The following is a 25,250-nucleotide window of genomic DNA, read 5'->3' as shown; positions in this document are numbered from 1 at the left end:
ATACTTCACGAAGGACGGGATCCATTACATCTATGTAACTTTTGTAAAATTCGGCAGGGAGCCCATCCAACCCCGTAGCCTTACCATTCTTTAACGACATTATTGCCTCCCTGATCTCGTCCAACTCAAAGGGTGCACTCAGGAAGGTCCTATGGACATCGCTCAACCAGCAGAGCGCGACGTCCCCAAGGAAGTCATCAAACCGTACTTCACACGAGCTTTTCGTGGTGTATAATGTGCTGTAATGCGAAACAAAAGTATTCAATATTCCCGCATTGTCCCGACATATCCTTCCCTCTGTAGTAGTGACTTCTAAAACAGTGTTGCTAAAGCGCGGCGTACGAGTAGTGACCGCCAACGCCTTGCCAGGTCTGTCACCCTCACAGTACTTTCGTGCTGACCAGTGTTTACCCCTAAACTTGACTTCTCTCGCAGCCTCTGCTTAATATTCCAATAGCTTAGCCCGAAAATCAATGTGCGCCTGGGCCACCTCACCCCGTACCATACTAGTCTGTAGCCCTTTCAGTTCGCGGTCAAGCGTACGTATTGTTCTTTGTATATCCCGCTGGACGCCAAAGCTCTTTGAGATACAGTAGCCTCGGATCGTCACCTTGAAGGCTTCCCATATGACCTCGACACTGTCAACTGAGCCCTTGTTGCGAGGAAAAAAGGCCGCTATTTCCTCTCCCAATTCCGTCCTAAAGACCTCATCCAGCAAGGCTGTGGGCTGTAACCGCCATTGTGGCCTAGGGCTGCCCCATCCCGGCATGTGCAAGTGAATCAGAACTGGACTATAATCAGAGTAGGTTCTGGGCAGATGGTCAGCCCGCTCCAGACCCGTAGTCAATCCCCTGGTCAGCAGAAAATAATCCAGGCGTGCCCATGTTCCAGTCGATGATGTAAAGTGTGTACCCTCCTTAAGCATTGGAAAGAAGTATCACCAGCCATCAATCAAACCTCCTGTCTCCACCATCCGCAGTAAGGCTTCCCTAGATCGACACTTGTACAGTGCGGCCCCATCCGCCCTATCCTGTGTGGGTATCAGTGCAACATTGAAATCACCCCCCCATATAATATGCATGGAACCAATGTCAACAATCTTGCCCCATAGCGTTGTGAAAAATGTAGGTGTGTCGACATTAGGGGCGTAACAATTCACTAGGGTAACTGTGTCCATCCCTAGACGACCCCACACAATGACATAGCGCCCGGCAGGATCAAGGGCCTCCCCTAGGACTACAAATGGCACTGAGCGTTTAATCATGATAGCAGTACCTCTCGCATAGGTGGAGTAGGAAGAGAAGAGACTAGCGAACTGGGTATGTGAGTGTGGAGCCAGATGCATCTCCTGAACCAAACCTGCCAGTATTGATCCCCTCCCCCCCAACCAGAACAAACCACATTTCAAAAGGGGTACTCCAGTTGGGGTATCCATCTAAATAGCACACGTAGACCCTGCTATAAGTGAGGGAATCCTCAGATCTTAGTGATCTCAATATTAGCAGGGGTGTCCGGCATGCCAGAAATTATGTTAGCTATCTACCCCGCAAGAGGCCAAGCTTCTATATTACAAGGTACAGATACTATAAACTATCATTCAACGTAGCAGATATACATTACAATCTGGGAGTGTCCAGCAGTCTCTCAGCCGTCGTTGCAGTGGCGGGCACACAGACATACAGAATATGGTCCTGTGGTTTCATGCTTTGCTGCCCTCATTCCACTCCAGACAGTGTCGCCTCCTCAAGCTCATCAGCATCATTCAGGACATTTTTACGTTTCTTCAGCGTTTTCAGAAATGTTTTTGCCGAGAAAAGTTTGCGACCCCTGGTGTGTGATACGCAGACGTGCCGGGTATAGTAAAGCATACTCCACCTGTTCCTGGCGCAACTTCTGATGTACTGCGTTGAATTTGCGTCGCTCTTCCTGCACTCGGACTGTGAAATCCGGGAAGATGGTGAAGGGGACGCCCCCATAGGAAAGCTGCTTCTTCTCCCGCGCCACTCGGAGAACAACATCACGGTCTCGATAGTTGAGCAGACGCGCTATAATGGGACGCGGGGCGGTTCCTGGTGGCGGCCGCGGGCCTAGCGATCGGTGCGCTCGTTCAACTATAAATTGACCTTAAATGGCAACCTCAGCAGTAATCGCCATCAGCAGTCTCTCGACATATTGTTCCAAGCGCCCTGTGTTGGTACTTTCAGGAATACCTAAGATACGAAAGTTATTGCGCCGACTGAGCGCTTCAATATCTTCATTCTTTGCATCCATGATTCGCATCAATTTGTCCATTTGGGTGACTGCTTTCTTCAGTTGTCCGTGACGTCCTCAGAGTCAGATATGCGTTGTTCCGCCTCCTTTAGCCGGATCTCATGCGTATCCAGTTTATGTGCAATACTGTCCATACGGGTCTTAAGCGTATCTACAACATCACGGACACCAGCGCCTTATGGAGAAGGGCAGGCTAGAATGTCAGGAGTACCAAGAGTACCCCAATCTCCAGATCGAATGTCCAGGTAGTGGGGATTTTCCCCAGTAGCCTATCGCTCCGCGCCCCAGAGAAGCTTAGCCGCCATTTTCCATCGCAGTTGGTCAGCCCTGTTGCCGTGCATAATACGGTTCCACCTCAGCGCAGCTCGCGATAAGACCCACCAGCCCGGGGCTAAAGGATTAGTAGGATGAATATCATAGCCCTAAATCGCACAGCATCCTCGGGACAGCAAAGATCTCAGTCTGTTCAATCCGTTGCGCTGCACGCCGCCATTTAGTGACACCTCCGGAGGTAATGGGCGTCCCCGGCAGCGCAGAGCAGAGGCACAGCAGGTATGGAAAGAGTCCCAGCAATATCAGTGCAGGGTAAGTACCTTCTGCCGGTAGCAGCCGCTTCAGAGGAACTTCCAGTGGCAATCAGGAAGAGAGCACGGAAAAGTCGGCAGCCCAGGTGTGACGATCTCCGAACACCGTCAGCAGATGTCCAATGTAGCAAAGATCACCGGTCCTCCAGGCGCCATGAAGGTCCAACAGCAAGGGTAGGTATGCGGTGCATGAAGGGTCGCAGTGCGCACCTCAGCAGAGGCAGGGCAAGATCTGTCCGCCAGACTATGCCAGGCTGCTCGCAGTCATCGTCGCCATTTTTCCGCCGCAGCCCTCTCTCAGATCAGGTCCCATTCCACCTTACTTCTAGGTCGTCGTCCAGGGAAGGTATCGCTCAGTGGGGGGTCGTCGAAGTTCGCCGAGGTTCACAACAGCACCTCCAGCCGACCGCTGGACTGAGCCCCTGAGCCGCTCGCTCAGCTGCGTCCGTGTGACCCGTACACCACAGCACAGCAGCGGTGCTCGAGTTGTCGTAGTTACCGGGTGCAGGCTCCACAGTCACTGCAGGCCCATCTCGCGCTGCTCTGCGAAAGGGTAAAATGTATCCCGTACTCCACTCCACAACTCAAACATTCAGTCCGCTGGGTCCTCCAAGACTTCAGCCAGCTATACCAATGAGTTCTGCTCGTTGAAGTGGGATTTAGCCCAGGATAAATGAAGGATTAGGAGCCGGACAGCGGGAGCCTCAGAAGACCGCGGCCATTCCGCTTGTGCGCCACCTAGCGCCCTACTATCTTGCAAGAATTGAGAGACCTGAAAATATCGCAAGCAAGGGAAATATTACAGCTGAACAATAGATTGGCAAAGATGGAGGAGACCTTAACTAACCTACGGAGCAGAGTCACTGAGGCAGAAACCCGCGTTTCGGCTCTCGAAGACACCATCATTACCATGCAAAAGGATTTACAGGTATTGAATACAAGGAAGTCCCAGATGGAATCAAAGTTACAAGACTTGGAGAACTACAACAGGAGATCCAACCTATGCCTCGTGGAAATATCGGAAGGCCAGGAAAGTACAGAAATGGTAAAATGGACTGAGACTTTGTTGAAGAAGGCAATACCTGAATTGAAAGGGGATCTCACAATAACTAGAGCCCATAGGGTGCCAGCACACAAGCCTCCGAACCTTAACTATCCACAAACCATCTTAATAAACTTCTCAGACTACAGAATCAAAGAACACATTTTAAACGCGGCAATATCCAGGAGATCATTCACTGCAGATGAAATCAAGAACTTAAAAAAAACTTTTGACATGTCAGCTGCCTCTGCTCACAGACGGAAGGACTTTATTAAAATGATTGATTCTTTTAAGGCCAAAGGGGCGCAGGCGATGATTGTGCAACAATCTAAGTTAAAAGTGATAGCCAAAGGAAAATGTTTTATTCTTACGGACATATTGGAAGCCCAAAACCTTTTAGAATGTCTCAGTGCAACATAAAGAAAGGGGGACTCTGTGGCTCTATGCCTGAAGGTCTGTTTCAATAACACTGAGTAGCAACATAAGAATCAAGTAAAAAATCTAAAAGCTTTCCTCGAGGGGCGGATACAAGGGGAATCAGGGGACGCGATAGGATGCAACAAGATATCATCCAACAGAAAAAAGGACGAGGAGGGAAAGACAGTGGGACAATTGGGGTTTTCCTCTTTCTGGGGAAGGGGAAGAGGGGGTGGGACAATGGGGGTGAAGCAGTGGGGAGGGTGGGGTGGATGGGTGGTGGTGGTGGGGGTGAAGCAGTAAAAAAAAAAGAGAGTTAATAGACAGAAATGTTTTTGTTTTGTCTTGTTTTTTTTTTTTTTTTTTTTTCATTCTCTTTCTTCCACAAAGAGGACTTGGAATGGTGCTGTCTTATATTGAATGCCGCATTTTAATATGCTTTTATTGTCTACTACGTATAATGGATACAAGCTGCACTGTAGTATACTGGGTTTATTAGTTTAATGACTGCTTGGTCTATAAGTTAGTCAACCCTCTTTCACAATTGATACAAATTGTACTGTAGTACACCAACTTGAATGCACAATTTGCACTTATTGTATGTTTTGCACAAATATCATGGAAGACGGTTTATTTCCACAATCTTGCACAATTTAATGGTTCGTATTTTAGTGGATATCTTGGACCGTTACTATCCTATAGGAAGAAAAAATCAAAGTATTTTTGCGGTAATCTATTTACGTATTCTGCATAGTTTGCCCAAACTCGCTTTGTAGACATTCGTTTTGCACATATAGCATCTTGTATTATGATCTGTACAATTGTCATACCAGATATGGTATTCGTGTCTAGTTTGCACAATTCAAATGATTTGTATTTTTGCATTTTTCGTACATGTAGCACTTTACTGCACGATTTATACAATTGTCACACCAGATATGGTATATTTGCGTAGTTTGCACAACCTATGGTTTGTGTTTTAGTCAAGAATGTAGTCCATTACTCTATCGCAGGGATAAAAGATCTAATATCGCTAGTATTCAACCATTTATGTAACTTGCACAAATTGCACTTTAGATACGCATTTTGTACACAAAGCACAAGTTGCACTTTAGATAGGATATCTATGTATTTGTTAACATAATAAGCTATACTCTTCCGTCTTTAAAAAACATTATGAATAGGAATAAACTCGTAATGTTATCTCTGAATACTAACGGGCTGCATAACAGGCGTAAAACAAGTGCAATAGAGACCTGGTTAAAAGGATACCACCCAGATGTGATTTTTATGCAAGATACACACTTTCGAGCCTTAGCAGATGCTAGTAAAATATTTAAAAACTGGGCAGGTTTTTATTGCTCATCTGTGTCAGGGATAGCCCAGAGGGGGGTGAGCATCTATATAGGCAAACATGTTCAATTTCAGGTTGAAGCATCACACTCAGATACGAGTGGTAGGTGGGTATTCCTGTATGGGACAATAAAAAACACACGCATGATACTAGCCACGATCTATGCAGCAGTAGTAGACAACCTGCTCCACATCCTACAGTTAAAACAAGCTCTCTCAGGTATACCTGGTCAGATTATATGGGGAGGGGATTTTAATTTTTTGCAAAATCCTGCGGTGGATTCTACAAAAAAAGACCGAAGGCAAAACAAACCACAAGTAGCCACTGCTCTATTAAGCTGTAAAACAGATCAAGATATTTTAGATAACTGGCGGCTCAATAATTTGACCAGACGAGAGTACTCTTGCTATTCGGTGAAATATGATTCAGCGTCAAGGCTAAAAAAAATTTTAACCTCCAATTATCTGGAAGTTAGCATATACGAACATATAGCAAATGCTTTTTCAGATCATGCCCTTATTATAAAATTGGAAATCCTCCTAGGGAAGAAAGAAGAAGGAGCAGTCAGAAAGTGGTATTTTAATAAACTCAACTTAGCAGATACGCAATGGTGTGCAGAATTAGAGAAGGAGATTAGTTTCTTTTTTAGGATAAACAAGGATTGTGCCACAATAAGTATAATATGGGATGCCTTCAAGGGTACACTGAGAGGCATAATCACCTCAAAAGAGATACCTAAACAAAAGGCTAAAAAGGAGGAGAGAACGGTAATAGAAAATAAACTAGCTTATGCAAACCAAGAATATTTCAGAAATAGGACCTCGCATAACAAACCAGAAGTACTAAATGCAAAAACAAAAATGAGGGAATTCTACTATAAGCTAGGGGAAATGGCAAGTGGGTTGTATCTTCAGACATGCTATGAAGATAGTGAGTATAAGGGAAGATTGTTAGCTTGACAAGCAAAAGAAAAGCAAGTTCGAAACAGAATCGAATGTATCCCGGATAAAGTAACTAAAACCTGTGTAAAGACTGTCATTAATAGGTGAGGTGTCATTAGAATCAATTCATTAATTTTTACAGGTCTTACCTATTCCAATATTGGAAAATCACTATAAAGAGCTGCTGCTAGCCGAATTCACAAAGGAAGAAATAGATGCGGTTATCAGCTCCTTGCCCAATTGTAAAGCTACTGGAGAGGATGGTATCCCTGCAGAATTTTTTAAGGCATTCGCTACAGTACTCTTCCCCCGAGTATTTAAGACTAGCAAATCATCTATTACAAGGAGGTGACCCACCTGTATTTTTTCGTACGGCAGTAGTGGTCAGTATTTAAAAAAAGATAAGGATAGGGAAAATGCAAATTCTTATAGGCCAATAAGCCTTTTAAATATTGACTACAACATTTTTACTAAACTTCTTGCAAGTAGGTTAAATAAGATGGTGGGTTGACTTATTGGGATAGACCAGTGCGGTTTTATAGCAGGGAGGCAGCTTTATACTAATACACATTTTTTACTAGAGGCACTCCATTTTTTCAATATTAATAAGCTTAAGGCACAGATCTGGTTTTTAGATGCTGAAAAAGCCTTTGACCTTGTTTCTTGGAACTGTCTTTTAACAATTTTAAAAAGGTTTGGCTTCCCAAGGGATTTTATAACTATTAGAACAGCTCTACATGAATTCCCAGGCACACATTTTTATTAACTCTGTTAGTATAGGGACATGCCAAATAAATAGAGGTACCAGACAAGGCTGCCCCCTTTCCCCGATTTTATTTGCCTTATTTATTGAGCCCTTAGCAATTGCGATTAGGGAAAAAAGAGCTCATACGGTCCCGGTCCAAGGGATGAAGAACATAAAATTATATGCTGATGATATTGTTCTTTTCTTGGACCCAAAGATTGATACTCAGACAGATGTTATGGGAATCTTTGCTGATTTTGAAAAAATAGGGGGTTATAAGATTAACAAGACCAAAACTGAAATAATATTATGCAGTTGCAAGGTGAATTCTCTTATACCAGAATTCAGACAAACATATAATACCAGCCCAAAGAGGTATCTAGGAATTTATGTAACGGAGAAAGTAGATGATCTTTTTTCTCTAAATTACATTCCATTGTTGAAAAAGGTGCACTCTCAGCTAATGCGATGGAATCAGCCTCCGCTATCAATAATAGGCCGAGCTGAGTTAATACGGATGTCCATTCTTCCGTTATTCAATTTTCTTTTTAGCGCGGCACCATGTGCAATACAGGCTTCTTTTTTTAAAGAAATAGACAATATGTTCTCCTCTTTCTTATGGACAAAAAAGATACTAAGATTAGCACTTAGCACTTTAAATTATCCTGTAGCAGAGGGAGGATTATCATTACCAAATATCAGATATTATTATTATGCAGCATTTGCACATCATAGTTTTAGATTATTTTTTTTAGATCCTCAAGAGGCAGATAATTTTTTTATGAAAAAGATTTTAAGGGAGCATAACATAGTAGATCCCACACGAGTTGTTAAGTACCCCAAAAAAGTACGCTATAAGACCTTGCAAAGGATGTACAAACAAAAATCTCAGCTCTTAGCACATTGTGATATTTTAAGAGTCAACATTTCAACTAGGCTGTCGAATCTATTTACGGGGGAAGTAAGTGTCCTAGAGAGTAATATATTAAGATTATGGGAAGAAAATGGATTCGTTCAGTTCCAGGATTTTGCTAAGGGGAACTGCTGGAAAACCTGGGCAGAGATTGAAACGGGGCTGCAACACTCAAGCACAATTTTAAATTGGTCATTCATTAGGTTAAAACCCATTTTAGAACAACTTGATATGGAAAACCTGTACTACAAAACTACTATAAGTGAAATCCTTAACTTCCCTATACAGTGGAAAATTTGTAATTAAATTAAAATCTTCAATGATAATGAATCTTCTCTCTATATGAAAAAGCGAGGGATAGATGGAAGAAAAGGGGAGGCATGCAGATTCTCAAACCAACCTGCAATAGGCTCAATAAGTTTAATATAGCCATATTTAGAGGAGCGAATTTCAAACGCATTTAGTACTATTCGAAATGGTTGATATATAGAACACCCTCTTTTCTCCATAAAATATACCCGCAGATAGAAGACAACTGCTTTCGATGTGCAGAGAAAGGAACCTGGACTCATATCATCTGGGAGTGCCCAAAAATCCAGAGCTTTTGGGAGGAGATCGGGAAATATCTTAAAATCATAATTGATCCCCTCATTTTCATTGATAAATCTATTTGTCCTGGGCTGCTCTTCTGCCATTTCTGTTAACGAGGAAAGTTTATTTATTGCAGCCTTAATAGCAAGGTCTTTAATCCTACAACTTTGGAGAACAGAGAAAGAACCTACTTTAAATGCTTGTAGGGCAAAACTAACCAGAGTACAAGAGATGGAAAAGAAGTATGCAATAAGATCAGGGGCAGTAAGAAAGTATGAAAAATATTGGAGTGTGTTTGAATTGTAGGGGAACCTATCACAGTCGGTATGAAAGGAAAGAACATATATATTTGCCCGGGATTAGTACTTTACACTCTATCCTAAGGAGTTTAATTTCCTTCTGCTTTTTTTAGGAGAGGGTGCGTATATGGGTATACATTCCGATTCTGCACTTTAACCTATCAGGAATATTGTTTCACACTGTAATATTGTGTACTCGCCCAGGTATAGCATTTTGCACTTTATTCTAAGATCCTTAATTTCCCTCTGCCCTCTTGCGAATTCGAACATAAAAGGAGGGACGCATCCTGACTCTGCTCTCTGCACTCTAACACTTATGAACTATCTGTATCTCAGGAAGATTGTGCTCATACTGCTGACTATGTAGAATTGAATACTTACCATATGGTAAAACGTTCCATTCGCCCAGTTATAGCACGTTGCACTTTTGGGTACGGATATGTGTATGCATCCCGATTCTGCACTCTTCACTTTATTTCAACTTACTATGAAGCCTCTGTATTATAGGATTATTATGAATATATTGCTGAGCAGTTAGAAATGTATATCTTTAATACAGTAACATCTTGTATTGTAAACTTAAACTATTTTTTCTTCTTCTCTGTTGAAATTTTGAAATATGTAGTTATATATATTATTGTATGCTGTATTGTTTATGAACTCAAAATAAAAAAAAGCTTCAACAGGTTCCTTCCAGCGCCTTTCCTCAGGGCTGATCTAGTGTGCGCACTGAAGCCTAGGCCTTTCCCTGACAGTGGGAGGTCCATGACCTCTCCTGTCACCTGAAGGAGAGTATCACTTGTGACTTTCATTGTTTGCTGTGCATTGCCACCAATGTCTTGGGTGTGTCCCATAAAATGGTGGCGGCAGGGTACCTCATTTTCAATTTATAGAGTGACTAGACCTTTTTCCTTTGTCCATGTGAGTGCATTCTTCTGGCCCCACTTGTGAAAGGTTTCACTGTGATAAGAAACACAAAACCTTGCACAGATATCTTGTGTGCATGTCCAGTATGTGTATGTACGTTGTGTGTGTCACATGTAGGGTAGTCAAACTCTGTATGTTGTGAGTACCGAAACCCGTGGGATCCACAGGTAAGCATGGCACAAGATGAAGGATGAGGATAGACATTCCAAAATATTGGAAGTATATTTCCTACATTCTTGTGGCTGTAGGGAAGGTACTCTAACTCTGAAATAAGGAGGATGGAGCGAGTGCTACCCTTAGAAATGTACTCATTAGCAAAGGACTGCTGATTAGTTATTTGTGAGCACTTGCATATAGTCGAAGGTAAGGGTGAATGGTGGGACAGTAGTAACTTGTTCAGGATGAGGAACGTTCTTGGCAGGGCATGCCCTATTGTCTCTGATTGCTCCTTCAGGAAGGCTGATGACGGTAAATTGCAGAAAAGTCGCTCTTTGTTGACCCCCTTTTTTATAAAGTTATACCCCTGCTTCGAGCCACCCCCATTGCTATTGACTATGAGTGCTGTCTCTTCGCACAAAGGAATAAGAATTAACCAAGACAGTTCTGAAGCCTTGGATAGTGAATACAAACTACCCTGTCTGGAAAATTTCCCAAGTTCATCTTGGCTTAGGAAGGGAGTATTCTACAGAGTACTGGAATAGCTGCTGTGCGACCAAGTCTGGTGTTTGCCTGACATCCAGTCTCCTAGTGGTTAGGGTACATGACCTGACGTCAGCACTTTCAGCTGGAGGAGCCGACGGTCTTCCCAAAGAGCCTGTAATCCTCACTGCCTTCTGAGAGAGAAAGGTGTATGCCTGGCCCAGCAGGAAAAGTAGTAGTCCATGAGGAGAAGCTGAGAATGCTCCCACCATGACTAGCCCCAGAGAAAGCAGACTACCCATAAGAGCTATGCGGGAGGACAAATGCTGCAAAGAGGTACCTCCAGTCTCTCTGCACATTTCCTGAGTGAGCAGTACCAAAATTGTAACAGATTGTGTAATTCTGTATCACCTGGCAGCTTTCCTCAAATTTGAGAGAACGGTGCTGCCACTGCTGAAGAGAGCCAGGTCACCACCAAAGTGTAGAGGCCTGACCAGCCCAGAGTTATTAACCGCCAAGACAACCCTTCCAAGGGAGAGTTGGTCTGAAGATGCCACAGCTGCCACTGCTGGGAGTTTGACTGTGAAGTGTGGGAAGGCTTGTACTTGTCCCACCTGACAAAGGTAGAGTAGGATTGACTCCAGGACACCAGCAGCAAATAACCATAACAACCTTGTTTCCCTACGAATGAGGTCTGATAACTCTTTTCTTTCGTGTTCCCCAGCATCCTACTGGATGGCCTGTGAGACGCAAGACCATTATTTGTTAATCAAGTTGAAAATTGGATTGAAGCATACTAACTGTTACTGAACAATACCTGGGCTTTGGGCATCTCTAAGATGAAGTGGAATGATCTGTGTTTTGAGAACTATAAGAACTTAGCGGGGTAGACAGAAGCAAGAGCCCATATCACGGACAATGATGGAGGAGTGTGGGCTAAGGGACCTGCAAAGAAATTCAACAGATTTTACATCCCTTCAAACACAGCATTCAGAAAGCTAATCATGAGCGCATGTACAAATCAAGAACTATTACTTCTATTTCTTTTCTCCCCCCCCTCACATTTTAGCTCAGTCTCCTTTCCCTTTATTTTGCCTCAATTCAAATTCAACCTTGTAACTGATCTGAATGGTGGGATTCTGCATCAGTGTGATCTTTGAAATTGATTGTGAAACTTTCTATTTTAGTGAGGTGTTCATTTATCTGTGTTGCCCCTACTTTTTTCACTTTACACAGGATAGAAGTAAAATGGTATTTACTTCAAATTTTTGTTTTATCTGTACAGAGTTTGTTATATTAAAAAAGATTGGGACAAAAATGTTGGCAAGTGTCTCCTTTATCGTGTACATTGCTTTAAATATTCTTTATACAATAACTGTATACAAAAGCTTGTATAACAGTAATAGGATTACAGAGAAGTATTCTTTTGAGTATTTAATCTAAATGCTCTTTCGTGTTTAACATTAAAATAAGATGTAGTGTTTATCTTTTTAGAGTGCCAGCACTTTTTGACTGACCTTCTGGTATTGTTAATGAGTTCAGGAACGTGCTCGGAAGAACTTACCCTCCTAATGAGGTTGTTTTTGGAGAAAGACCCAGTTATAGTGAGTATGAAGGCGAGTTATCTAGCTTAACCTATTTACCCTGTCAGTTTACTGCAAGTTTTTGTTTATTTGCCATGTAAAAATTCTTGTTGCATGGTTGCTCCTGTAAATGGTCATGCATTTCATAAAGTAGTTTATATGTATCTAACCTCGTAAAAAGATTTCTCTCAATATTGAGTGTGTGAACACATGTAAATGGCTGGTATCTTGCCATTTTCCTACTAGATGTGTGTGATGTATGTAGGCTCGTTTAATTCCATTGGTTGGGTCTCGAGTGAAAAATGTAGATTACAGGGTCGCTGTACTGTTTCACTTTAGTTGCTAAAGAAAAATGTGGTCAAACCTATTTGATGAACCACACACTATGTAATTCAAAAACTGGGGCTTGAGCATGCACCAGAAACTGGATGCAACAACCTTAGAAACCACGGCGAGTCAACCTTCATACGTAAAACGTTGTAATCAATTTCATCCAATTTTAATTAATTTGAACATTCATTTTTTTTTTGTAAACCAACTTTCTTTGTCATTTGAAAGACAAGGCTTCATACAATACAGGCGCTTGCTCCACTCAGCAAGCCAGCTGACGTACACCTTGGACATATTTGCAATTTGAGAGTACTATGTTAAAGTCCATATCCTGACTCCATATTCTCAGGAGCTTCAGTGGTAGGTGTTTGCTAAGCACATGCCTACAAGTGAAACAGTAAATAATTCAACCCCCCTCCAAACAGTAACTCCCACCCCCCTCTACCTCGACACCCTCCCCCAGGCGTGTCTTGGGTTATTAAGCACTTGCGTCCCTCTCTAGGACATCTTGCAGAAATTTCTCTCTAATCCTCTTGGCCTCTGTAGTTCCGGTTGAGGCTGCAGCTGGGGGCACACTCCTCATTTCTCTAATCTCCACGCTTTCATCTCAATACATGGATTCAACCATTCACCCCGGACTATCCTCGGTCTCACTCTTCAGAAATATCTTTGAGCTCTAACAGCAACATCAAAGCCTCCCACACCAGGCTGCTTCTAATGTCTTCTCGCTCCCATTACGCATAGCATCTCGCAAGCGAACCATTCCTTCACTGTCTGCCCAACACTCAAATTCCCTTCTCCACATGCTTATGCTGGGACCCCCCCTCGCTTTCCAGTGACTCGTGATATCTCGTTTTGCTAATACTGAGTCTAAATCCTGAAATTTGTTGGTGACCTTGTTCTTGGAAGTATGTGGAATCTGTGTAGCGAGCAATATCCTGCTGTTATATTCACTTGTTTCTCAGTAATTTACGCTAAAAGTTCTGTCACCCCCCCCCCCCCCCCTCAGTAATTATATATTTCTGGGTAACTCCAGAACCTATGGAGGAACTCCGCTCCTACTTCGCCACAGCGGAGACACGCGGCCGTGGCTATGTTAACATACTTATTAATGGGCCCTAGGGTAAGGTACGCCCTATGGAATACGTAAAAATTAACCAGCTGAAACCCGGCATTTCTAGTGACCTTGCTGACCCTTTCCATTAATTCTCCCATGATTTTTCCTCCAAGGGTTCTCCTAAGTCCTCTTCTCATTTCTGTTGTAGTTCACTAAGCGGGAGGAGTATTGCACGTCTTAGCCTTCTATACAAACAGGTAACCGCCTTAAACGTCCCCGCTGCCGTTACCACATATTGGCAACCTTCATCTAATCCAGGTTCAGTAAGGCCAGCTCCCCAATGCTTTCCTATGGCTGCAGTTAAGGCTGCATGAAGCAGGAAGTCACCCCTGGTATCCCATTTTGCTCACTAAATTCTTCAAAGGGTAATAACATGCCATCCTGATATAATTGCCCTATGGTGAGTCCTCCAGCCTCCTCCAATGCTCCTAGCTTTCTCCAGTTCGCCTTATGAGGCAATGCCATACAATACTTTAATGGTATCGCCGGTGCATAAGAGCGTCTCACTTTAGCCCTCTGCGACCTTCTGACCCAACATTTATGGGCCACATTCACTTCCGCCTTCATTTCTCTCTCTGATACAGGTAGTTTCAATACTATTCTGGGAAGGAGGCCCGGAGCGGGGCATCCATCGCCCTACTGTACTGTTCCCCGCAGTTGACTGGACACCCATTTCGTCAGCCATTGCAGTTGAGCTGAAATATAATAGTATTCAAAATCCGGCACCACCAGTCCCCCCTCCGTATTAGGCCTCATTAAGGTCCAAAGCCACACTCCTCCTTCCTGCCCCCCCACAGGAATCCCATCACCATTTTCCGGAGCTGTTTAAACCGATCTGCTGGGATCCATATTGGCAGAATCCCAAAGATGTAGAGGAGTCTCAGAAGAGTAATCATCTTTAGCAAGGGTGTCCTGCCTGCCACCAAAAGGGGGAGGGTTCCCCAGAATTCAAAATTGGCTTTCGTTCACCGTATAATCTTCCCCAAGTTGCCCTCCAGGAGATCCGTTTTATCTTGGTTTATTTGTACCCCTAGATATGGGATGCATCTCCCTTCCCATTCAATCCCCTCCTCTGTCTGAGGTTTCTACCACCCCTGCATAGTAGAGAACACACTTGACTTTCTCCAATTCACCTTGAGGCTCGCTACACTTTCCAGCTCTAGCAATAGACTTTTAGCGCCCTCCAATTCTGTTTCCGTATTTCTTAAAAACAGAATAAAATCGTTGGTGGACAAAGCTATGTGATGAATATGTCAGTCTATTTCCAGTCCGCAGTACCAATTCCCAGACCTGTCTTTAGCGGCCAGCGGCTCCATGGCTATCGCAAACAACAGAAGAAATAACGGGCATCCCTGCTGTGTCCCTCACTCTATCTCATATCCCTTTGAGATATTTATTTATTTTGAAGTTTTATATAGCGCTGGCCAGACCCGAAGGTATCGGAGCGCTTTACAACATTTGTCGAATAACAGTTGAGTAAGCAAAGAGTGGGACAGTAGACACATTGTTCAGCGATGGGTCGTGTATCAATATCCTGTTGTAAACGAATACAGAGTCCTCATGGAGGAGGTAATATTGCGGGAAAGGGTAAGATGCTGTAGGAGTTGGTCTTATCGTAGTGCCTAGATCCTCAGTAGGTAGCAGAATTGCCTTTGTATGACCATTGTCATTTCATGCGAGCTCGATTGAGGAGGAGCACTTTGAGCTGGCTTTTGAATTCTTTGAAGGAAGGGTTTGTACTGACATGAATGGGGGTGGCATTCCAAATTCTGGGAGCATTTCCAGAGAAAGACCGAGATAAGGTCTTTTGTTTTTGGGGGGGATGAGTAGCATAGTGTTGGTACTCCTAAGATTTCTAGTTTGTCCCGCTTTGTTGAGTTTGGCAGCTAGATAGGTGGGTTTGCCAGTGTGCAGAGCTTTGTGGGTGAGACAGGCAGTTCTGAAGTTAGCACGCAGTTCAATTGGGAGCCAGTTGAGCTCTTTGAGAGCGGGAGAGATGTGTTCATATTTCTTCACTCTAGTCACCATTCTGGCTGCTGCATTTAGGGTAGCTCTAAGAGGAGCAAGATGTAGCTTGGCTGTGCCTGTGAGGGTGGCGTTCCCATAGTCTAATCTGGATAGCACAAGGGATTGCGTGACTTGCATGAGGTCTTTTTGAGGGATGCAGTACAAAAGGGGGTGGTGGTACAAAAGGGGGTGGTGATGGACGGAGCATCTGAATCAATCAAACACTCACACCCAGTCAAAAGATCTGGGTTTAATCCATCACCGTTCTTTAGCCCACTCTGCCACCCCAGTTCAGACATGGCTATATGCAAATCAGTCTGACCCTGTGCCTCATGGGAACAGTCCAGCCCGAACTGCCAAACCATGTCTTCCCTGGACCGGAAACAAGCTTCCGGGGACCGGTTTCTGGCATTCCAGCCGTCTTCAGCCCGGCTTGCTTGAATCCAGTGGCAAAGTGAGCAAGGGACTCACGTCTGAGCATACCCTGCCACACTTATGGCGGCCAAAAGCAGTACAAAAGGGGGTCCATCATCACCCCCTTTTGTACCATACCCTATTGTACCTTTTTGAGGGATGAACGGTTTGATCTTTTTTAGTAGTTTTAAGTTGAAGAAGGCACATCTTGTCGTGTTCTTGATGTGTTTGACCATGTCAAGGTTGGGGTCTAAAGTTATTCCCAGTGACTACACCGAGTCTGCCGGGATGAGAGTGCAGTTGAGAGCATCAATAGACTTTAACCATTCCGTGATTCGAGGGGTCTGCTTCTTGTTGGCTATGAGGAGGATTTCCGTTTTTTCTTGGTTGAGTTTCAGATGGTTATGGGACAGCCATTTTTGGACTTTTATTAGGGTGATGTTGAGTCTTTGTATGTCCGCTATGGAAGAGGTTTCGAGGTAGAACTGGGTGTCATCGGCGTAGAGATGGAAGGGAATGTTGGCTTTTTTGAGGATGATAGTGATTGGCTCCATGTAAATGTTGAACAGTGCGGGTGAGAGAACTGAGCCTTGAGGAACGCCTCTGGTTATAGGTCGGACGTGAAGTTTCGGATTTTTATTCTTTGAGAGCTGTTTTTCAGGAAGGAACCATTATAAGACCACCCCTTCTGCTCCCACTTTTTCTCGGAGTGCGTTGAGGAGTAGATTGCGGTCGACCGTATCAAAGGCTGCCGAAAGGTCTAGTAGTATAAGTAGACAACATCGGTCCGAGTTCAGTGATTTGTGGATGTCGTCAATGACGTTCATGATAGCAGTCTTGGTGCTGCATGCTTTTCTAAATCCCGATTGGTGAGGGTCCAGGAGATTGTTGTTGTCCATGTGATGGGAAAGTTGGCAGAGAACACATTTTTCTAGTCGTTTTGCTAAGAATGGGAGATTGGAAGTGGAAAGTGACTCTGTGGTGTCGCTGGGCAAAAGGGCGAATGTCCTTATTGATGTGAGGTCACACTTTCCCTGTCTTGAGGCTGTCTAGGCCATGAAATAACAGCGGATCGGACTCACAACTGGAGGATGTAATTGAGAGATATCAGTCCCATGTCAGCAACGGTGGCAAAACTGAGTAGGCGTGCACTGAATGAAGTTCCTGGAAGAACGTGAATTCGTGCTTACACTGATACGGTTTTATGTCTCATTGTCACTATGAATGCCCCTTTACTTTGCAATGTTTACAAGCAGCCCACGTGTATACTTTTATATCGGTTGAGGTGTGGAGGGGGGAGATAGGCTATTGAAATATTTGACTGGCATGATGTAATCGACGCACCACTTTCTATGATAAAGATTATGGGGCAACCTTTGACCTTTATTGTAATCTTGGGACGATGTCCAAATTAATTTTGTTTCGTGTGGTGGTTTACCTTTGTCTTTACATGCAGCCAAACCTACATGTACCTGTCGTACATTGGTTGAGGCCAACATCGTACATCCATCTTCACTGGCACTCAGTGACGTTGACATGCCTTTGTAGGATGAATTTGACAATGATCAACATTGTCTGGTTTCTACTTGTGGTAAGTGATGTCGTTTTTTGGCTTTGTGGATGTGGCAAGAATGCTTCTGGAACCTTCTGGTGCCGTTTTCTCTTCTCTCTGTGACATGGTTAGTTTCTCTTTCGCTTTGCAAATCATTATGAAGTGGTTTTCTTTACCGTAACTTTTGCACGTTGGTCCTATACCTAGACATTTGCCTTCATGGGGAAATGAAAATCCACTTTGGAAACACAGCTTTTTCTTCTTTGAAGGCGTCCACTTGCGTACATCATCCTTGTGTTTATGCTCGCTTTTCATGACCAACGCGAATTCATTGTTTGCTGTTCCAGCTACCATATGGGCGGCTTGTCGATCTGCTCTTTCCTTGGCCCTTCAAGCCATTAGTACTTTTTGTAAGCTGAGCGTCTCTCAGCACACGTCTTCTGACGGAGTCTGAAAGACGCCCATCAATGACTTGGAGACATATTGTTTCTTCATTTTTAAATTCACTAAACTTGCAGTTTTTGGTAAGCACATCAAATATTGCAACAAGTGGATCCATTGTTTCACCAGCTTGCGGTTGTGCTCGATTGAAAATGTACCTTTCATAATCGACATTCGGCATCGGTTTGAACTTGGCTTTTAACGCTTCCTTAATTTGGCGATATGATACTGCATCAACTTGTAATATTTTCTTCATCACATCTTTCACTCCATCACCAGCAAGGTTCTTTAAGTACTTAATTTCATTCCCATCGACTGCTTCTTCCAGTGCATCTATGTAATCCTCAAACGTCTCTATCCATGCAGTCCACTTGGTGCCAATGTTCTGCTTCCTCTCCATGTCCAATGGTGGTGGTGGTTTCAGGAATGCAGCTGCACTGTACTTCAAACTCCCTTCTGCAGCCATTGAAAATTGAATTTTTCACAAAGGCCTTTCAGTGCACTAGATCCCACTTGCCGCTGTGCATGCACCAGCGACTCAACAGGGCCTGATCGTCATCGCTGATTCAAGGTCGTGTGGCACTTCTCACGCTCTTGCTGGTAAGTATGTTTGCACTTTTGTACCTCGTTTTCACTGCCTTTAGTGTTTGTTTACATGGATACTGGCTCTGCAGTGTTTAATATTTCAGCCTGGCCAACAGATTCTGGTGGGCTTTTCAAATGCGCTCCCCATGGGGACTTAAACTTTTTCAAGGGTTGGAGCGGGGCATCGATTCCAAACACACCAACTTCAAACTACTTCTTATCGATTGGGTGTATGTGGCACGCATGAGCAGTTTGCTGTCATGTTGCCAACTCTCAGGGAGAGCAGTCTTGTTTCTTCATGGCACAGATTGCATCCTCGTCACCAGCTGTAGCGTCCTCCCCAGCCTGGGAGCATGCATAATGAATATGCCACAAACAGCGCTCTAGATTGTACGTCTTTTTTCCTCAGTATACTATCGCACACTGACCTGTGAGTGAGTTCCAGTCTCTCTCAGTGCAGCCACCATACACCACCTTTTTTCCAGACAAACTGGTGTAGAGGACCAGGGTCTCCTTTTTGCCAAAAGTGCCCTTTTCATGCTGGGCAATCCGTCACCCCTCCCGCAACATACCTTGCTTCGCCACACCCCTCGAAGTAGGAGGAGAGACTCCATTGGCTGAACCCCAAGAGAGCCTGAAGCGTTTACACTGATCGGGTCTATGACCATTGAGTGGAATATTAGCTTTTTGTGGTGTTCTTGGGGGCAAAGAAAAGTGAGGAGGTACAGGGTTTGGCAAGGTTTAGAGCCCTCTGCTTTAAGAGCTGCAATGCAATGGCCAAGAAACAGCCTTTGGTAGGACTGATAGCTCAGTTCCCGGGGGCACTGCATTGGCAAGCGGAGTGCCTGTACTTGACATATGCCAGGCCGCAACATGCGGGAATCAATACTGCCTTGACAGCCAGGTTTGACAGGAATGGAATTTCGCCTGTTCGCTCCTGCAGGGTATTTATTCTGAGTCCACTCCACAGACCCGCCACCTTTGCGGATGGTACTTCTTTAGTATCTATTCTAAAAGTGAGTAATCTGTGGTTAGAACAATCCATCTGAACAAGTTACTTATCTTCCGTAGCGTTCTTTCTGGTGGACACTCCATCTTTGATGGCACATTCATCAATGCACCTCTCACCTCCCTTTTTTGTTGAATGGCCTCCCTTTTACTATTTAAAAAGGTCCCAAATTAGACATCCGCTCACTGGAACCTCTAGGTGTTAGTGTTTTGCTTCCGAGTACACAGGAGGGGGTCAAGAAAAAAACTAACATTGGTGCACAGTGATGGCTATAGGTAGCTATGTTCCGTTACTTTCGGAGTGGAATGAAGTCAATATGAAGTTGCAGTGCTTCACCTAGCGGTGTGCGGGAGCACTAATATGAAAGCTTTTGGATCCAATCTGGTGTGGGGGATATTCTAAAGGTGGGGAATCCGTGGTTAAAATACTGTGTCCACCCGAAAAGGCATTACCAAAGGGAAGTAACTTGTTCTTTTGCTATTGACCTCATGGCTTTGAAATGGTTTGCCCATCGCTGTCTGGGTGATGATTAAACATAAATATTTCCATGGGGCTTTTTTGGCTGATATGTTTTGTTAGCAATCCTAGCATGAGCAGAATGTCTCATGATGTATGCTTTCGCTTTAAATGTTTCTTACTCTGGTCACATCCTGCCCAGGCCCTAATTTTGTACCAGTGTAGTAGTGTCTCCATATTGGTGCTCTAGTGACTGTTCCAAATGTATTAAAGTTGTTTGAGGTAATTGGATGCCTCTGAGTATTTTCTAGTGGAATGAGCAAGAAAAGGAAACTGGTGGCCGACATAGGTAAGGACGTTATATGTAATGTTTGCCCCTGGGCAAGAGAACCAAAATGATACATTGGTTATTTCCATAATGACCAGGCTCATTATTTTCAATTCAAATCAGTAACGTTTGTGTTATGCTTGAGTATTATTTTGTGTTACTGATGCACATGCATCCACAACAGTGTCCACTTTAGCCACATGGTTACTCGCTGTTTGTTCTGTAGCATATGTGTTTAATAATTTTTTTTGTAATTTTTTTTTAATTAGGAATTGCTGCTGAAAGGGATTTTGAAGATGGTTGAGACAAACGACAACATGAGCCCAACACACCACTTCACATTCCCCCTGCAGCAAAACCCTGGTGTTGCCAGTGTTTCTGGACAAAAGACAGCCAATTCTCTAGGAATCAAATCCATGTTTTTTTTAAGAAAAACAAAACTTTCACAGAATAAGAAAGATGGAAGCAGTGAAAGTTTTTCCCGTCATCAGGTATCATCATGGCATGTCGCTCCAATTCACCTGCCCTTAGTAGGACAAAATTGTTGGCCACATATGTCTGAAGGTTTCAGCGTCGCTCTCTGGTTGAAGATCGACTGCTTTGATGAAGATGAAAGGGCAGTAGAAAGAGGAAAGAAGATTCATATAAGAAAACAACCACTTTTCTCCTCAAACGTTGATTACACAGGTACTGCATATTATAAAGTTTCTTTTAAGCCTTATTTTATTTAATTTAATGAACAACAGCGTGTTACACAGCTCACTAAAGAATGATTTCCAACTAATGAATACAGCAGAAATATGTTACAGTACACTTTGTTAATGCAAATCAACTTCACCACCACCACCCTATTATCTTTTGGCATTTATATGGGCATTCCCTTGCCTAGTATATTAGTTCCTCCATTTTTACTAGTTTGTCTATGGTTTTAGTCACATCTGATATCGGGGGTGCGGTAGTTGACTTCCAGAATATTATACATGTTTATGACAATTCTAGTATTCACATCTTGTATATTACATTAAACACCTGAATTATTTATAATACATGGGATTCTGTAATCCCAGTTTGAATGGCGGTCTCTGATTCTTTTATTATCGGCAATTTGTAACTCTCCCAGTCACCAATTATAAATAAAATAAGTCCGTCAGTCAGTCAATTCACTTCTTTCTTTATTCGGATATTGAACATGAATATCCATAAAACCACAATAAAAAATACAAATATATACAGTCATGTAATAATAAAACCAAATCAGTAAAAACCACACATATATATATATATACAGTCCTCATTATCATTCTGCTGTTATATTACACAGTGTTAGGAATTGATTTACGAACTCTAAAAACGTTTTTAAAAAAGGCAGATACTGAAGCAACAGTTAAAACATCGTCTAATTTCTGGATAGCTAAAAAAGCTGGGCGGCACTAATTAAAATCCATTATCCTTAATAGCGGCATAATCCATCTTTTCCTTTGGGCAACATAACATTTACAAAATAGCAAAATGTGCATATCCGATTGTGTTGACAATTCATTACATGGACATTTATTTAGGTCCTTAGTCTAATCGTTCATTTTGGGATAGCTAAAAAATCTGAATAAAATATTCAATCTAAAACGAATTAATAAAAGCTTTTCAAAGCCTTTCATTTGCAATTTCAAATATTGCTGGGTTTCACTAGTGATCAATACCAGTTGGTGCGCTATCACTGTGCTTTTCCTCATCTCTGAGCAAAACCTTTTGTCCTCCAAATGTAACATACATATATGCTTTAATTCTTTTCTGGTTACATGGGACATAAGAAGAGGATCGTCAAAATATTCTCGATGGCCAATCTCCGCAAGGAAAGACTTTACATACACCAACCATCTTATTTTTTTGCTTTTTTTCTATGATCATAGAGTCTTTCAAGATTGCTCGATTAAAAACGCACTCCTCCGTGGTCCACACTCTGTGCCATAATATAACTGGCTGAATTTTAATTACATCCTCTATATAGGGTTGTCCCAGCTCCATATGGCAATTATAGGTGGACACACTCTCAGGAACTGTTAGGAGATGTCTCAGAAAGGAGTTTTCTGCTAGTTGTAATGATTTGACATTAGCGTAACCCCATATGCCAGCCCATATATTGCAATTGCAATACTAGTGGCTCTATATATAGTTCAAAGTTCCCTAGTCGGTTTTTTGCCCATTTTTCTTGCAAAATTTTGTACGGCCATAATAGATTTACAAAACAAAAATTTCCGTGTGTTAATTGTTGTGTTCCATTGGCCAAACAATATGCCCAAATAAGGGAAGGTTTGAGTGAATTCCAGGGATTTAGAGTTTATAAACATGGTTTTCCTATTCTTTAATGCCCCTGGTCCGCAATTCATACAGTAAGTCTTTGAAGCATTTACCCTCAGATCTAAATTAGCCATGTAGTTTGCGAAGGATGTGATCATTTGCTGCATGGCCAACGGGGTTCGGGCCATCAGAACCGCGTCGTCCGCGTAAAATAGCGCAGGGATCGATATTTTGCCTATTAGAGGCATATCCCCGCACTCCCTAAGTAGTACCTCTTCCAATTCATTGATATAAATTGTGAATAGGAAGGGGGCGAGTACGCACCCTTGCCGTACTCCTCTGGCAATTTTAAACGTTGTTGTACATTCCCCATTCCTACCATATCTTACTGTGGCCCGTGCTCCCCTGTATAACTCTCTCAGGAAGTTAATTATATTCACGTCCACATCAAGTTTCTCTAGAATCAGCCTTAACTTGCTATGGATTACGCAGTCGAATGCCGACGACAAGTCGACAAATGTTAAATATATGCGTTTTTTTCCTTGCACTTACGTATTTATCTAGAAGGATGTGCAAATTAAGGCCCTGCTCTATAGTGCCTAGATGTTTCCTGAAGCCATATTGAAGGTCACTTATTATTGAGTGATCCTCAGCCCAAACCTGTAATCTGTTCAGGATTACCCGCCCAAAGATCTTGATGGTAGAGTCTAGCAGGGATATCGGGCGGTAACAAGCACAGCTTGATCTGTCTCCCTTTTTAAATATAGGTATTATGATTGACTCATACCAGGAGGATAATAATCCATTTGAACAGGATGCATTAAAAAGTTTAGTGAGGATTGGACCCGATAAAGTCAATCAATCAATCAAAGCATTTGTATAGCGCACTACTCACCCGGAGGGTCTCAAGGCGCTTGGGGTAGGGGGGTCCGCTACTGCTCGAACAGCCAGGTCTTGAGTTGCTTCCTGAAGGCGAGGTGGTCTTGGGTCAGGCGGAGGTGGATGGGGAGGGAGTTCCACGTCTTGGCAGCCAGGTAGGAGAAGGATCTTCCTCCCGTTGTGGCTCTTCGGATGCGGGGGACGGCGGCGTGGGCGTGGCTGGTCGATCGAAGCTGGCGGGTGAGAGTGTAGAAGGTCAGGCGGTTGTTAAGGTATCTTGGGCCTTGGTTGTGGAGAGCTTTGTGTGCGTGGGTTAGGAGTCGAAATGTGATTCTCTTGCTGACGGGGAGCCAGTGCAGGTTTCTCAGGTGTGTGGAGATGTGGCTGTGTCGGGGGATGTCCAGGATGAGTCGTGCTGAGGCGTTCTGAATGCGCTGGAGTCTTTTCTGGAGTTTTGCAGTGGTTCCGGCGTAGAGGGAGTTGCCGTAGTCCAGTCGGCTGGTGACGAGGGCCTGGGTGACCGTCTTCCTGGTTTCGGTGGGGATCCACCGGAAGATCTTACGTAGCATGCGTAGGATGATGAAGCAAGACGAGGAGACTGCGTTGACTTGTCTGGTCATGGAGAGGGAGGAGTCCAGGATGAAGCCCAGGTTGCGTGCGTGGTCTGTTGGTTTGGGTGCGCTGCCCAGGGCAGGGGGCCACCAGGAGTCATCCCAGGCGGAGGGTGATGATCCCAGGATGAGGACTTCCGTCTTATCTGAGTTCAGTTTCCGGCGGATGTTCATCATCCACTCGGCTACGTCATATTATGTTTGTATAGGTCGACAGGAACCCCGTCAGGGCCAGGAGCCTTCCCCCCCAAACTGGCCTTAATACCTACCATGACCTCATTCAGTGTTATATTTAGATCTATGTTGTTACTTTTTGAGGTCGCCTCATCCTTTACATCTAATAATTGAAACTGTTCCAGGAGACCCACCATACTATACAAACTTTCATAGTGTTTCACCCATTCTGTTCCCATTATAGCTATCTCGATTCTAGCTTTGCCTTTGTCTTCAAAAAAGGGTGCATTGACTGCCTTCCAGAATGCTGCTACATCCCCACTCTGGGACGCCTCGCACAAAGATTCCCAGGCCTCCCTTTTTATGGTTTCCTTCCTTTGTTTCTGTGCAATTTTATATGCCTTGCGACATTCCTTAATTAGATCATAGTCGTGAGGGGAATCCTTTAGGGCCTGTTTTAGATTGGTATGTGCCTTTGTACAAAGTGTGTCAAACCATCTGGGATCCTGTGCTTTTAAATTTTTCTTATAAACCCATAAACTGTTTTTTATCTCCCAGTTTATATTTAAGAAATGATCAATAACAACGGGATCCGATGTAATACTATCGAGACACATATCAAAACTGGATTTGCATTGCTTAATAAGATTTTGTAGGAAGTTTTCCGGGACTTCTTTGGTCCATTTCAGGGCATATCCGTTTTGGCGCTGTAAGGCTATGTTCTCTACTACATCCCTATTTAAATT

The 25,250-nt window shown here is 43.4% G+C and overlaps 1 protein-coding gene across 2 annotated transcripts in view; it reads left to right on the top strand.

The window, feature by feature from the left end:
- LYST (lysosomal trafficking regulator) overlaps positions 1-25,250 on the top strand; it is a 3,192,287-nt gene that overhangs the window by 623,778 nt on the left and 2,543,259 nt on the right. For both annotated transcript variants that reach the window (XM_078648813.1, XM_078648812.1), the window contains 2 exons: positions 12,218-12,327; positions 20,815-21,232. In XM_078648813.1, coding sequence (XP_078504939.1) covers positions 12,218-12,327; positions 20,815-21,232 — 528 coding nt within the window. The remainder of the gene's footprint in view (positions 1-12,217; positions 12,328-20,814; positions 21,233-25,250) is intronic.

This window comes from Lissotriton helveticus, chromosome 6 (assembly GCF_964261635.1).
Source record: "Lissotriton helveticus chromosome 6, aLisHel1.1, whole genome shotgun sequence".
NCBI classification, from domain to species: Eukaryota; Metazoa; Chordata; class Amphibia; order Caudata; family Salamandridae; genus Lissotriton; species Lissotriton helveticus.
Note: the sequence above shows the minus strand (reverse complement) of the source record. Positions and strands in the feature narration are given on the sequence as shown.